The 17,257-nt window shown below is 41.8% G+C and overlaps 1 protein-coding gene across 1 annotated transcript in view; it reads right to left on the bottom strand.

The window, feature by feature from the left end:
• Window positions 1–16,724, bottom strand: part of LOC119496337 (dolichyl-diphosphooligosaccharide--protein glycosyltransferase subunit STT3B-like) — a 64,777-nt gene extending 48,053 nt beyond the window's left edge. Inside the window, exon 1 of the mRNA XM_037783557.1 lies at window positions 16,110–16,724. Coding sequence (XP_037639485.1) covers window positions 16,110–16,393 — 284 coding nt within the window. The 5' untranslated portion in view covers window positions 16,394–16,724. The remainder of the gene's footprint in view (window positions 1–16,109) is intronic.
• Between the last annotated feature and the right edge of the window lie 533 nt (window positions 16,725–17,257).

The raw sequence follows: 17,257 nt of genomic DNA, 5'->3' as shown, positions 1-17,257 counted from the left end.
AGCTACAGTCAATTAAAACCTGGCAAAGAGTTTAGCAAAAAAAGGCAGTGTATTCAAATGTAGTAGAAGTACTGTGGGCTGAAGTAAAAATACAGCATATGGCACTGTGCATTTTAAACGTGTCTGTGATGTTTGCATAAAGAGAGAATTTGCAAGGAGAGCAGTGCATCTAGTCAGTGTCTCTATAATGTGATTAGAAAAGACTGCATCAAGTAATGTGTTAGCAGTGTGGAGGCATGCTGCCAGAAGTAGCAACTCAAAGCATGATGGAAATCAAAGCAGAACATTACTCAAAAAGAAGAACTTGTTAAAAGTGGCCATTCACTAAATTTTAAGCTTCATATTCAAATCATCTAAAGCACTGGCAGGAGCTCAAAAAAGCTCAAACCCAAGCGAGAAAGTCATGTCATGTCTAAAACAGCCTCACCCACAAGACAGTAGTACCAATGCTGAGACATTCAAACGTACACGAATGGCCCCGAATGTTTCAGTGTGCAACCTTGATTTGTCCCCGACGAGAGTTGAGAATGGCGAAATCGTTGGTCGTCATCCTAAATCTCACCGTGAGACTTGTCCCCTGACAGACAATTTAGAGCTTTGGTGACCAAAGACAGCCTGCAATCAAAATCCTGACCGTGTCTGACAGAGAAATTTAAGACCAAATTCACACAGTGTGCTGCTGCCATCTCCACCATCGTGTCTACAAACCAACCAAACGGAACACAGCATGAATACTAGAAACCGGTGCCAAGTACTGATGCCAGTGCTTTAAAATCTTTATATCTCACTGTGTGGAACTAATTGAGATCATTCCTATGTAAGGCAACATGAGGCCAGGGATTGGTGTGGCGCTAAAACCCCATCATGACTGAACACAAAACACTGGTTTTTATTAAGAAAGAAACTGTATTTAATGTGGATCCGTTACATGTGGCCGATACCCGATCCACTTAGTACTCCATCCTTAATGAGTAAACTGACCGACCCAACACTGAAAGAGACATTTTTTTAATTAAGTTATGGGCAAAGCTATATTATTTTGTTTTACTGCACTCAAAACTGACATCATCAAATTGCCAAGTGGTCACAGCGCATGCCGCATTAGTGCTACGTCCCTGGTCTGATTCCAACCTTGGGATCTTTGTTGCATATCATACCCCTCTTTCTCCCCCCGTTTCCACTTTGCCTCTACGACTCTATCAAATTAAGGAAAAAGATGCCAAAAAAGTCTATATGACACAACTGTAAACACAGTAGGGTTGAGTGATATGTTAAAATTTTCCAACCGGCCATCGTCAGCCCAACTACCGAAGACTGCAGATATATTCCCCCTTTCGGCAAAAGAGGGGAAATCAGCTGTTCTAGCGGCGGAGCATCGTACAATACATAAACTCGACAGAAACAAAATAAAACTCACCAAAAGTTGTCTTTCCAACAATCACCAGCTCTGGTTTGGTTGAAATAAACCCTTAATTCACAGAGTTTGATGTGAAAATATGCCAACTCTACACATTGTTTCCCCCCGCTGTTGCTCTCTCTGCCTGCTGAGCAACGACTGAGCAGCTCTCATTCTTCGGAGATGGACCATTAAATTAGCAAAATAAACTGCAAAAAATTGCCCAAAAAAACACCAGCAATGTACTCAGCCAAACACCGATATATTCGTTCAGTGGCCCAACTCTGAAACACAGTATGGCAACTAAAAAAAGTACAAAATGCAAGTCTCCCTCAAAAATAGGTCTTCATCAGGGTCATTGTCAGCATTCAGCAAGTGTGTACTGCTGAATGCTGACAATGACCCTGATGAAGACCTATGTTGGCCGCAACGCGTAAGTCATTTTAAACAAAACCTTGTGCCATGGATTATTTTTGAGGGAGACTTGTATTTTGTACTTTTTTTGAGACCATATTCCACCCATGCAATGAGCCCTTCAAGATTGAAGATTGAATAAGCACAGTACATCTGAAGGATCCAAAGAGCACCTGTATGTGATTACCACAAAGACCCAGTGGCGCTTCTACTACCACTGTCTTCATGTACAGTAGGCAGCTATATTCTGTGTGAGCTGAAAACGGCTACCTGCTCTGCTTTACAAGGTCACGAAGGTTGCCTCCTATCAGAGTAGTTCACGGAGAAGCAACTACTGCTTTAGTCTCTTTGATGCCAGCATGGTCAGAACAACACAGCCTCCACACGCCGAGCCAATTCCCCGGGAGACGGAAAGAGATACCAATTAGCTGCTGACGGTGGAAAAACACAGCAGAGCAGGAGGAGTAGGGAGCTTGCAAAAAGGTGAGGGTTGTGGGGTGAATGGAAAACAAGGTAACTGACATTCAGGGGTGTGTGTGTGTCACAAAGCTGGAGCTCTTTCTACTCGGTCACGTGCCTACAGATAGAGCTGGAGTGGAGGCAGAGTGAGTCTAACTGTGTTTAAGTGTGGAGAGCGTATCCTGAGGGGACATGTCGGATATAAAAAAAAAAACAAAAAGGGAAGTCACAGAAGCCTTACCTATCTGATAAAAATGCGTTTTAGTTTCTGTGAGACGTACCGTTCCTTCCTCGACACAATACAAGCCTCTTTGTCCTGGAGCTCTTTGCTAATCCATTGTGTCACTTTAATCAAGACTCTTGGCCTGAAAAAACCTGCACTGACAACTTCAGTCTAACAGTGGAAACACAGTCAATGCAAACACAGATTAACAAATAACAGGTTTATTTTCACCATTTATTAGGGTCCCAGGACCTATTGAACTTCAAATGATTATCATTGTATGTCTTTGAGCACAAAAACGAGGTGCTTGGGCTACTCAAAATCTCTTGAAATTTGGCACATGCGTCAAAAAGAAAAAGCCTCTTGGAGGAAAACTGTAAACACAACAGGAAGTCAGCCATTTTGAATTTTAGGCTGTTTTTATTTTATTTTTCTACCATTTCCAGGTGCTGTAGTTTAACCAACTCCTCCTAGAGATATAACCCAGCTGACTTCAAATTTGGTCAGTAGTATCTTAAGATCTTAACAACTTGCAGAGCCTTGATTAATCAATTAATCCAAAAAACAGATATTTCCAATTAAAGACCAGATTTTGCTTGACCTACAGGATTAAAAAAAAAAAAGCACAAAGGGAAGTCACGAATGCCTTACCCATCTGATAAAAATGCTTTTTAGTTTGATTATTAACTGACAATTAACACTTATTTTCACCATAGAGATTGACAGTCAAGATGCAGATAGACAGGAAACGGAAAGAGTGAAAGAAGTATTGCTTGCAAGAAATGTCCCAGAATCAAACCGGGGCTGTTGTGGTTACATGTGTCCTAACCACTAGGCACCCAAGCAGCCTTAATCTCATCTTCTGTTTTATTTATACTAAAATTTTGATGCTAAAATGTCAGAAAGCATCAATAAGAGGAATCGATAGTCACGGAAGCATGAGATGCTAAGGAATCGGACTACTAGGAACCAATGGGAACTGACGATTTTATCCGCCAATGCCAACAATTTATCTGCATTTGTCGGGTGCAACTCTGCACTACAGCAAAGCGGCTATCAAATAAAACTGGGGGGACATAAACAAATAAAACAAAAATACCAAGCAGAAAACAAAAGATCCACAGATGTCTGACAAGAACACAGGGGTTTATTGCACGGCTGTTTCATCATCACAATCTGTCAGTAGTGGGCTCATACAGTACTGGTATTTTGGGACAAACAAATCTAGCTTTAGGGTTAAAGATCCTCCCCGGAAGGGCCACAGCAGATCACAGAACTACTAGCTAATGTGCACGCGCCACACACACACACATTCACACATAGGCGAAGGAAGAAGTAGCCGTGGTGGCGGTCGTAGATCAAAAAGCGATGGTGGAAGAGGAACTGCCAGGCTACAGTAGTGTGTGATAAAGTAGATTTCACAGCTCCAGTAGCAGCGGCACCAAAGTGCAAATAGTCCAATGTTCACAGAAACACAACCTGATAAACTGTGATAACGGCATCTACTTCCTCTGACAGCATTACTTGTGGAGATATTAACAGAGAAAAACTCTTGTCGCTCTAATATATTTCCAAATAAAATGACCCTTTACCTAAATGGCTCAATGCCAGTGCCAAATGTGACCCAGTTGGACTTCCGGTCATCTCCCCTTGATAAAAAAATAAATTTACATGAGTAAAACGGTGTGGTCAAAACGTGTCTAATCTGAATGATAGCTTAAAATGACTCATCCCCATTCGGGATGTTGTGTAATGAAACACCAGCATTAGTGTTATGTAAGCTGAATAGAGGGGATCTTCCACATGTACACGGCGGGAAGGATTACCTGGTGAAAAACAAATTACTGTGACAGAATTGGGCTTCAAAGCTCAGAAATGTTATTAAAGGCAGGGTGGGCGATCTTGAGAATCTAGCAACAGTACAAGAGATTTTTAAAAAGCCAAAAAAACAAACCCAGTGTTGCCAACTCTTTTCCAATGAAAGTAGCTAGCAGCACTACCTCCAAAAGTCCCTAAATCTAGAGAGAAAGTCGCCAAGGTGGCAACACTGACACTGACTCCCTCCGAAGCCACTCCCCCCAAATTATCATTATGAACTTCAACAACAAACATGGCCATTGTTAGAACTCACAGCTTTCAAGCTAGCAGCTTGTGGACGACTCCGACGATACGCAATGAGCGCTGGAGGTTTTTTTCTGCTGATTCAGCATGTTAAATCGGTGGCGGGGGGCCATCGTTGACAGAAATCACTCTGATTGGCTGTTCAGCTTAAACGAATCAGTGCACGAGAAGAGAAACGGATGTGAGGAAAGCAAGCCGACGAGTAAAGTCAAGAGGAAAAACACAGAAGGCTCTTCTCATATGATCATTCCAATATACCGATATTTTCACGACATGGCCATCTGGAATAAAGCATAGTGGTCAGCAAACACTGCTTTATTTCATGTATTTAACTTGAAACTCGTATTTTTCTTAAGCCGTTGTTAAAAAAAACAAGCCAACAAAACTTGATAACCAGCGTTAACTAACGTGTTCAGAGAATATAAAACAAAAATATGTCAACATGTTTACTAACAGAAAAGGGGTCCATTTGTTCAGAATAACCCCCAGCACAAACATTTTATATTATTTAGGGCTGTCAAAGTTGACCCGATAATAACACATTAACGCAAATTTGTTTTGACACCACTGATATCTTTAACGCAACTTGCGATTTTTAAGGTTGTAGCGGGCTCAGTTTCCACGGTAGAGCGATGATACTGGTATCATATGAAACTATAAAAACCTAAAGAATCCATTAGTACCAACCATGTCATACTAGCTTGTTGTGAAAGGAGGCTAAATAACGCTCCAAAGTTACACTAAGTGTTGGCGAGGAAACACTGGAATGGCCATTTCCAAAGGGGTCCCTTGACCTCTGACCTCAAGATATGTGAATGAAAATGGGTTCTATGGGTACCCACGAGTCTCCCCTTTACAAACATGCCCACTTTATGATAATCACATGTAGTTTGGGGCAAGTCATAGTCAAGTCAGCACACTGACACACTGAGAGATGTTGCTGCCTGTTGGGCAGCAGTCTGACATTTTATGATTTGAGCATATTTTTTTAAATACTTAACAAATCTCTCTTTATTTATCTGTTAATTTTGAACAGATAAAGAAACGTGTGAGTAATTTGCGATTAAATATTATAATCCATTGACAGCCCTAATATTATTTTATCATAACATGTTATTTCCATGAATATGGTGTGTATCATTCCCAGATATCGTTAAAGACTGAGGGCAAGAATTGCTGGAAGTATTAGCAGTGATGACGGTAATGAGCTCAACTCTGTGGTGGGCATCATATTACTGCAGTAATGCAGCAACAGGCCTAGCCCGAGTGTCAACGACTGAACATTTTTAATCTTCATAAAGAATCATTTATTTCAGGGCTGTTCAATGTGACTGAACTTCATTATACAGGGGTTTCTATTTTTGTGGACAATGCGTGTTGGACAAAAAAAACGAAAATTCATCATCATATTCAACAAATTGGAGAAATGGCATCAGTCCAGCAGTAAATAGAATATCTGCACTGAGTGTGGAGTTAAGTCCAAACCGCACAAGGTCGCAGCCACCCAGTGGGTCTGTGAGTGTGTCAGCCTGCCAGTGTGTTAGCCAGGCAGCCTATCTGACCCTTCATCTCCTTGCCTACCGGCAGCCAGCAGGACACAACATTTGCTCCCCTGCCCAGTGAAAGCACTGGTGTTTGGCAGAGTCACTGATACTAAAAAAATCAGGTTTCAGGTGGTCTGTCAACAGAGCTGGCCCAGAGGCACACACTTTTGTGACCCCTGTGACCGAGCAGAGTGCATCGCTGAAGGCACCGGGACTGTACTTGCTCTCATGAATCATCAGCCAAAAATCCAGACACAGCCTTGCATTGCACTGCTGACCTGGATCCAATTTGTTTTACACAGTGTCTCTGAGGCCGCTTTTTACTGTCAACTACACCCGAGTATAACAAAAGAAAATAAGGAATCTAACTCGCTCTCCACTAGGGGTGGGGGAAATGGATTCACCTGTGTCACGATTTTTTTTATGATTTTGAAAAATATTTTTTTAATGCCAGAATCGATATATTTGCTTCATTTGAGTCTATGCGGAGGTAGAAGGAAGTTACTGCTTTTATTGTTGTATTCTGAGTAACCTGACGTCATATCCGTTCTGTATCCGTCAATCAAAACAAACCGCCGCGAGCTGAAATGAAAAAGTAGAAAACGGCGGAGGATCTGCGTGGATGCGACCTGCACCCTCACATGTTAAATCCAAAGTGGTAAACACTACACATCCAGATAAGTATGGAAACAATTTGGGTTTTACACATTGACAGGAAAACAGAGCTATACATCACGGCTAAAGCTGCATGCTAACTCTGTCACGGACAGGAAACGTTATTGTATTGCGGTAACGTGGGGGCAAGCCGGCCGTCACTCTCATCTCCGTGGTCAAATGGGCCGACGCTACAACTATAGAGCACCAATATACTGACATTTATGTTAAATGCATTCAAACGGCCCCGATGGAGCTGACCATGGATGTATAAAGAGAACGGAGCTGACGGGAGAGCTAGAGACGACCTTGGAGAAGTTAGAGGAAGTAGACTAGTGGGACCACGTCCGGTTTTCAAAATAAGGTGTTAACAAAGGGAACTGTATATACAGAATACATATATGGAAATAAGATTGATTGGATTATATTCACCAGAAGTATAAAACATTACATGTCCCTTATAAATTAAAAAGAAAATACCACTAATTTGTGAGGGAAATGTCTTTATTCTTTGATTTTTGGGTTGCTGAAAAAAAAAAAAAGACAAATAATGTCTGACAATCACTGATATATTTGACTTCATGACATCTCTGACTACAAACATTTTACTGTGTTAATTTAGATATTTTCAAAGCAAAAGACCCTAGAAGTGTATAATTCAACTTTTTCCCCATGGTCTAGTGTTAAAAAAGTTAACAGAAATCGCAATAAATCATAATATCGAATCGCAAAACTTGTAGAATCGGCACCCAAGCGTTGTGATAGTGTCGGATAGGGAGATAGGTTAATCATCCCAGCCCTACTCTCCACCATTGGATCGCAACAACAGTTAAAGGATTGAGACTATTAAGCAGAAATAAGTGAGAAAAGAATCAGATCTGAAGAGGCAGTCAGAGTAAATGAAGCCAGCGGGGCTAAATGTAGGATCTACTTCCCTATTCTGTTTCAAGCAGGCACTTTTCATTTCTCCTCCTAAGCCTGCCTCCCCCCCTTCATTTTAAACCTTCAAAAAGCACCTTTTTCCTCTCAAGAAAATATAGACGACGAACTAGATCTCTTCAGACAGATGTACAACAGCAACACGCCCGTGGTCTATTACAGAACACAGAACCTCTTGCTCCCATTCTCTGAGTGCCTTGTAATGTGGCACAACTGATGATAAGCCATTCTGCAGCCTGGGCGCAATAACGACGCACACATCATCAACTCCGTCCTCAATAAACACCGGGCCATTTCCTATTATCTTCCATTTGTGCATGTGAGAAAAAAGAGAACAGTATCCTCATATTAGACAGGATCCATTGCAATTGCATTCACAAGGTCCTTCTCAATTCTCTTTTGCTGGCATCAAACATGGATATTCATATTAAGGCAAATCTGTCACAAAGCTGAGCAGTGAAATCAGTATGTCTGGGTATAGAAATGTTTCGATGCCATCGTTGTTACTAAGGTTGGGGCTCGATAGCGTTTGATCTTCTGAATCGAGTAGAATCTGCTTGTCCGACCCATTTGGGTTCCGCTTCCAATATCTGAAACTCAAATTTAAAACAACACTTAACAGTCTACAGCAAAGCTAGCAGCTTTGTGATGCTGTACTTAGGCACAGTGGTGCTTTGAGTTAAATGTTAACGTTGGAATGCTAACAAGCTCATGTTAAGCAGGTAAATGTTTACCATGTTCACAATCTTAGCATAGCATAAACTAAAGTATCGCACTAGATGAAAAGTCAAGGGTTCACCTGAAGGCTGGCCCACAGTAAAAGATTTTTCAAATCTTAACAGATGTTGAAAAATGTGAAAGAGTCCACACATAACGACATGTTGTGATAAATTTAACAGTTTTGTTCCCATCAGATTCATTCATGAACAAGAGGCCCGACTAAAAAAAAAAACAGAAATCTCGCAAAATATCTCGTGATCAAAACGTGACTTTAGTGTAAACAAACATGGCGGACGACGGGCAGGAAGAATTAGCGATGTTAGTTTTTACTTTGTACTGAAAATTCACGAAGGAGGGACGGATGAAGTCATGGAGACACGTTGAGAAAACACTCGTGTTGTTGCCAAAATCAACAAGTTGGTCCTCCATTTCTGAGCTCCATCTTACTACTACTTTATGCTTCATGTTTTGCATTAGCTCATGCATTAGCCACCATGACGGCGGTGGTTGTCCTTCCTTCATCAGTCAGCTTGGTTCTCTATTGGCTATCGTTCTTTCCCATGTGACTGCGTCATCGGCTGTCCTCGGGGTTCCCCACACACAACAGGATATCCCATCGTAGATATTGAACATGTTTAATATTTACGATTTCAGATCAGTGCGTCCAAAATGGACTTCTGAGCTGATCGGGGGGATGTAAAAAACACTCTTAACATACCTCACACCTCAGGAATATCTGGAGAGATAATCTTTAGATACATTAGAAAATCGGGGTTTTGCTGACGATTGTCGATAGGGAGGGGGCTCGGGCCCAAAGTCAGCTTGATTCTCGTGTAGTGTGTACCCGCATTAGAGGTTTCCAAAATGGGAGGCCGGCCTCCCCAGGGCGGCTTCAGTAAACAGTGGCGGCGCAGTGAATGGAAGTGAAACAATATTACATTAGTTATTACATTAGTTATCAAAAGATCTCGTAGTCAAGACACTAATAAATGCCTTAGGACAGACCTTTTTTATGTATTTATTGTAGTCTGAAGTTATGTCAATTAGCAATAGTAGGCTATTCTTACTCAAATACAGGATCAAATAACAATCATGATCCCATAGGCATGCAGTAATTAAGTGAAACTAAGCAACTAAACTAAGAATGGAGGCCCACAGTCTCAAACTCTGAAAACCCCTGACCTAAGTGATTCTAATTTATCCTGAGGGGGACATGACTGTGTGCACCAAAATTAATTACAATCTATCTAACAGTTATTGAGATATTTCAGTAGAACCGACAGGCAAACAGACATATCCAATATCCATCCCCAGAGCCACTAGCATGGCTAATAACACTGCATATAAAAGGCTCAGCTGAGAGTCTGTTGGCTGAGAAGGCAGAAACACTACAGGTTTGAGAGGCTCCTTAATGTTCACACCCTGCAGCTTCAACCTGGAAATCAGAAGAGCAGCGGGAGATATGAACCGCTGATGAAATATGTATCTGACACATAATAATAACAGCTGTGGCCCATTTACTTTTGCACACCATATTCATACATATATCAAACAATTGTTTTACTCACAAATGATCTTCGACAGAGCACAAACACCGGCTTACAGAAAGCACGTTAACCAGAAGACAGCTTTTAGTCTTTTGGTACATTACCCACGGCATTCACATTAATTAGTTACAGGTGATATTAGGGGCGTAACGGTACACAAAATTCACGGTTCGGTATGTACATAAGGAAAACAAAGAAAATGCAAAAAAAAATAATATATATAACATTCTACAGTTGCTCATTTGTAATAATTCCTACTGTTACAGTTAAGGGCACTCAAATACTGATATATTGTCAATAAAAGATAAATAAATAACAAAAATATATTACAGATACGTCTGTAATGTAATTGTAACCCAGTTTTGTATTTCTGATTCTGTAATGCTTCATCATAAGATTGGATCACAAGTGGTCACTGGAGACGCACGTGGAGACGCATTCTAATGCCAGGTGTGAACAGACGTACTTAAAGCTGTCCACTTGTGATCCGATCCCTCAGGATGCATGTTAATACCAGGTCTAGAGATAAACGCTATCATTAGTTACTTTGGCACGGTCTGAATGTCGCCGTCCAGTCAGTTTTTGTTTCGCTTCGCTAATCGATAGAATCAGGTGATGCCGTCGTGATTTAAATGTTTGATCCACAGATATACCGGACTGCAGTTAAACAGTATTGGCATACAGTTTGACACAAAACGTTGTCCATTGAGCTTGATTAACCCGGCGAACCGGGCTAAACCACCTAGCATACTACAGCACTGCTGCCGCTGATAGAAAACAACTGGCGCACTGCCAAAACTTTCCGGGTAAAACTTTGTCCTGTACCGAACGGTTCAAAACAATTACATGTATTGTCAGACTCCACCTCGGTTACTGACTTGAGCTGTGCAGCATGATATGATGACAACGCTGATGAGTGGTTTAGCTTTAATTGGATCACCTCCATCCGAATGGCGTAATGGTTTCACGTCTGCATTAATATCAACCATGTCATTCTTCATCAACATACTGGCTGCCAAGTGACACTAATTGCATTTAAATTTCCCTACAAACCATTATTCATAGAGCTGGAGCTCTGAGCACAAAATGACAGGTGGATCAGATGGCGTCTCCCTGCCAGACCTCGCTGTGAGGGAGGTCCAGCTCACTAGCAAAGCAACCTTTAGTGCATCAGACAGAGACATAAGTACTAATGAAGCCGTCTTTTTTTTTTCTTTCTTTCTGATGCTGTTTGGTTCATGATTCGCACGGCCCAAACTCAAAAGCATTACGGGCCGGCTGCCTGACACCAGTCCCGATCCGCTTTGCTGTCAGATCTAATAGCTAAATCTATCACTTCAGAAGGAAAAGGACTATTAACTAGCCACATCAAAAGGACACATCAGAGAGTGTGTCAGGGGGAGAGAGAGACAGGGGGCTAGAAAGAGAACAAACAGGGGTGATACAACTGTGAGCCCTGCTGCGATCATCCTTTAAAAGATAAGCTACAGAACGACAGCAACCTTGCAAGTGAGGTCGGAGTGTATTTGAGGGAACTGTCATCAAACAGCGATCAGAAAAGGCTGTTAACTGCTCTGCTTTTATCCTCCTGGATGCTTGACAACCTTGAAGTGTCTCAAGTCTGACCTCTGAAAAATGAGACTCCTTCCATGCGTTTAAAAATGTCTGTTTGACAGAAAAACAGCAGGTTCAAACTCCAGCCTGTTGTACGTTAGGGCTTCACAATTAACCGAATATTGATCGCGATCACGATTTGGGCTTCCCACAATTAAATGAACGTGATCGACTGCGATATTGACATTTAAAATGCTCCGCTTATAGAAAACTCTGCTGCATAAATCAAGCGCTTCCTAAACTAACAGCTAGAGATGTAATGTCAGTCTACAGCCAGTCGGTTTTCAGCAGTCTCATATTCATATATTCAAGTTTTTTGCCAGTCACACACACACACGTGCAGCCGCCACATGATGGTTTTACGTCGGCACACAGCGGCACAGTCAGTAACGTCACCAACACAACATGTCGTCGGTGTGAAAGTTCTTCAGTGTGAGTGAAGAAGACATAAAGCTGCAATTTGTCACAACGGAAAGTCCAAAATAAGGCGTGGAAGAACAACCTTGAAACATTTGGAACAAATAACTTAATCAGACCCTTATACTGTAATTTTATTCCCATGATGCTGCTCAGAGTAATCAGTGACTGGCACGTCTGCCGTCAGCACGGAGCACATTATGGTGCGTTCAAGCTCTACTCAGTAAAAATCAATATTCGGCGATGGTAAATCTATGGTCTAACCTATCATGATGCGTTCAAATGTAATCTTGTAAAATAAAGTTTTTGGTGAGAAACTTGAATAAATCCAGTTGTTTGAAGGAGATGTTTTCACAGGGAGGGAATTATGATCTGTTTAACATATAATTAGAAGTACTAACACCAAGATTTGTTTTAATCAAAGCAAATATTTAAATAACAATACAATAATTTATTTCCTACACATCTGAATGTATGTTTTTATGCTAATAACCACTATAGATGACAATAACATAGTAAAAGGAGAACAACGGTCTTTTTTTTTTAAATGTGAAAATGTAATAAAAATATTTTGTCCCTAAAATCAATGAATAACCATGATATTAATCGTGATCTCAATATTGATCAAAATAATCGTGATTATCATTGCGGCCATAGTCGTGCAGCCCTATTGTACGTATATAATAGTGAAGCAAAGACAAGCTTCCCCTTCATGAAGGCACACACACACACCCAGGGGGTTCCCCTTCGATGTGTGAGGCGAGGCAACGTAAAATACTGTAATCACTATTCGAAAACTGATTTACTACCTTTGATGTGAAAATCAATAAGAAATGTATTTGCAGAACTTTGTGGTACAATCAAGGTGTTAAATGCACAACAAATATGACCTTTAAGCATATTGCATCATCAGATTTCCTGCAGGGGAAACAAGCACACACACGTCTCCTCAGCAGTCCAAATATCTACTTCACATAATGTTGCCCGTCTGATCGCAAAGGAAGAATGATAGAACAATGAAGTAGTGCATGAATAAATTTCACTCCTTGCCATGACATGTTAGGCGTTCAGACAGTGACACACAGGAAAACTGCAGGATTCTCCCCAGCCAACGCTTTCAAGCCTCCTCTTTTATTCAGCAGACAGACATGAAGCTGGCAGTTTAATCCACACTGCTGGTCTCAGAATAATCATTAAATGCTTTTCAGTGATGCAATGCAGGCTGGGTCCAGGCAACAGTCCCTTGGAGTACAAATAAAAAAGATTAGACAATATCTGTCAGATGTCACGCTAGAGAGGGTTTTGAAATCAAACACAAACAATGTGATGGCCGGTGCAATGAAGAGCGTCGGCTCTGGTTAGGGAAAAGGTCTGGCTTGTTTAAACTGAGGTGCTTCACTATATCCAACGTAAGCTTTGAGTACAAACGTGAAGAACGACAAAATCTTGACTGTTTGCCTAGGCCTCCAGACAGCTTGGCTGTATCCCAAACCTCATACTATACTAGTAGTAGGTACTGATTTGGCAGTATGCAAACAAAAGCAAAATCTACAGTATGCCAAAAATACCCGGATGTCATACAGCTTTGAAAAAAATGTCCAGTATGCATCGGACTAGTCTACCTCGCCTACTGTATCCCACAATGCAAAGCGCTGGAATGATCAACTGTGTAGATTTTGAACATTGACAGGTTTACAAAATTAGATGGCGAATCGAACATTTGCTCCAACGTTTTCAGAATTTAGAAGCTTTACAAACTGCCGTGACAGCTAGCTAGCGCCTGACGGGGTCGCTACCTCGCCAGCCGGTCACAGACAGCTATGAGCCGGCTGGAGCTCTCTAGAGACCGGTCTGTAGACAAGAGGCTTTTATTTCCTTTTTGACGGATAGTTTGTTTAATATCACAACACAAATGTGCATTATAAAATTAATGGGAACCTGTGAGATCGAGAGCAGCCTCTGACGGGGCAGAGAGATACCTGCTGAGACGACACGACCCTTTTTAACATCACTCTAATATCTGTAGGGAGTTGTTTTTAACTGAAAAAGCAGTTTGAGTAAATGTTGTGGATCAAAGCTGTAAGAATAAATAGTTTAAGGGGTGGTGGAGCTAAACCTGCAGTATCTTATAAAGTAAACAAAAAAAAGAAATCAAAGTTGTATTGTTCGATAATATTGCAATAGTGGTACGAGTTCGGTTTTTGGTCCAGTGCTTTAAGAGCTGGTTTAAAGGTTAAAGCCTGGTCTAGCATACTGCAAAATGTTTTGTTTTAATCGGTTCATACTGCATACTACTGAGTAACGCAGTATGTATTGTAGGGGTGGGAAAAAAAATCGTTTCACCTATGTATCTCGATTTCATGACAGAATTGATATATTTGCTTCATTTGAGTCTATGCAGAGGTAGAAGTAAGTATTGTTGTAGTCTGACTAAAAACAACTAAAATACGTGACCAAAACAAACCACATCAGGCCGAAACGAGGAAACAGAAAACGGCGAAGGGTGTGCATGGATACGACCTGCACACTCACATGTTAAATCCAAAGTGGTAAACACTACACATAATGTAAAGTATGGAAACACTTTGGGTTCCACACATTGCCAGGAAAAGCAGAGCTAGACATCATGTCTAAAGCTGCATGCTAACTCTGTCACGGACAGGAAACGTTATTGTATTGCGGTAACGTGCGGTCAAGCCGACCATCACTCTCATTTCCGTGGTCAAATGGGCCCACGCTACAACTGTAGAGCACCCATATACTGACCTTGGAGAAGTTAGAGAAAGTGTGACTATGTCCAGTTTTCAAAGTAAGGTGTTAACAAAGGGAACTGTACATACAAAATACAAATATGGAAATAAGACCGATTGGATTATATTCATCAGAAGTATAAATCATTACATGTCCCTTGTAAATTAAAAAGAAAATACCACTAATTTGTGAGGGAAATGTCTTAAGATGTAATAATAATGCCTGAAAATAATAACTGATATATTTGACTTCAGGACATCTCTGACTACATACATGATGAAAATCAAACATTTTTAACTGTATCAATTTAAAGATTTTCCAAAGTAAAAGTCCCTCGAAGTGTATGATTCAACTCTTTCCCATGGTCTAGAGTTAAAAAAAAGTTAACAAAAATTACAATAAATTGTAACATCGAATCGCAATACATATCGAATCGGCCCCAACTTATCATGATAGTATGGAATCAGGAGATATAGGCTGTATCGTTCCGGCCCTACTGAATATTGAATACTGAATATTGTCTTGCAGAGTGAGCAGCACATTATCACAGAGGAATCTGTGTCAGGAGGACCTGAGCCAGGCACCTCGCGGCTGCTTCTTTCCGGGTTCAACCCGCGTCAGATGAAGCTGTCACCATTGTCCTCTTTTACTCTGCTGTGACCCCCTCCCTCCTCCTCCACTGGCTGTTACAGCATTGCACTTTATAATGAACAACAATAGATACGCAGGCGGCACTTGGCACTGAAAAGGTGCTCCCAAATTAGGTGTTTTTTGCAGGAAAGTTACAGAATAACACAGAGGAAGATGCACAATAAGTCAACCTAACATTTGGTCCAATTTGTCCCCGTATTGAAGTTCTTGGTGAAACCACAAAGCAAAGACAGGTTTTCAAAGAAACTTCCCCACAATGCAACACAAGCATTTTCTTGACAAACAGCTCAAACAAGCTCGGTGTGTGTGTGTGTTTGTTTGTGTGTTCTGTTCAGTTCAGTACAGACAACTGTATTCAACCCCAAGGGGGCAATTCAATTGTAACATTCACAGTCTATACATCCATACATACAACAGACAACCAATAATTAGTTAAGTCAAAGGAAACATATTAAAGGCATGGTGGCAGTTGGAGGCCAGGTTACAATAAGAACCATATAAATACATAGGATTATAGCAATAAAAGCCCCCAAAAAATAAGAAACAACATATGAGAACAACATATCTTAAAGTTCCTCTAAATAACAGTCATTTAAAATGTGTGTGTGTGTGTGGGTGTGTGTGTGTGTGTGTGTGTGTGTGTGTGTGAAGAGACTCACCAGGGGTCAAACTCGTGGATGATGCTCTCGAAGCGGATGACAGCGAAGAGCCTGGAGCTGAAGCCGGCCAGCCAGGCCAGGAAGAGGACGGTGAAAGACAGCAGGGACTGCCACCCGGCCGGCTGCGACAGGCCGCCGGACAGACCTCCTCCTCCTGCTGCCCCGGCGGTGCTGCCGCTTCTCTCCGCCACCGCCGTGCTGCTCCTCCCGTTCCCAGAATAGGACGCTCCGGAGTTCAGCGACGATTTGTGTTTGTTGTCGGTAACCGGGTGATGCTCCGCCATATTCTACCGTCAGTCCCGTCGTGGTAAAGCGAAGCGAAGCGAGGCGAAGCTATCTGGTATCACACAGGAACAGAAAAAGAAGCCCCCCTTTCTCTCCTTTTCGCTGCCACGCTCCACTTCCCTGAAACCACTTTACACCTCCTTCCCGACGCGCCCCGCTACCCCCCAAACACCGGCTGGGACTGCAGACTCTCTAACCTTACTGCCCACCGACCTGAAACCAGATAAATAATCCCGAGGAGTCACATAGCAACGCGGTTCTGCAGCATTCTGGAAGAGTCACACATGCGGCTCGAGCAGCTTCCTCCTTCCTTCCTTGGAGCTGGATGGAGGAGGAGAGGAGGCGGGAAGCAGGAAGAGCGCTCAGCCAATCACAGTGAGACAGGTACAGACAGCTCCGGGACGCAGCCAATCACAGGTTAGAGTGAATGTGACGGACAGCCTCGGCGACCAATGAGAAGAGAGCCGCCTGACCTGCTGGAGTCGATCTCTGGAGTGACAGACAGCGGGATGAGCGTATTGCACGCGAACAGCGCAGGGTCGCTGGAGTCACACGAGCCAATGAAATAAATGAATGAACACTGAAAAAATATTGGACAGAGGGAAGAGCTGGTATGACAGGTCTATCAGGAGCGGCTCCATGCCAACTTTAGGCCCTGATTGAAGCCAGGATAGTTATTTATTGAAGAAGTAATGAGCTGAGATTCCTAAAGGAGATAGAGTAGATAGCAACATTAAAGGTCCCATATCGTGCTCATTTTCATGTTGATACTTGTATTTTGTGTTTCTACTAGAACATGTTTACATGCTGTAATGTTCAAAAAAACCTTTATTTTCTTCATACTGTCAGCCTGAATATGCCTG

Source organism: Sebastes umbrosus, chromosome 11 (genome assembly GCF_015220745.1).
Source record: "Sebastes umbrosus isolate fSebUmb1 chromosome 11, fSebUmb1.pri, whole genome shotgun sequence".
NCBI classification, from domain to species: Eukaryota; Metazoa; Chordata; class Actinopteri; order Perciformes; family Sebastidae; genus Sebastes; species Sebastes umbrosus.
Note: the sequence above shows the minus strand (reverse complement) of the source record. Positions and strands in the feature narration are given on the sequence as shown.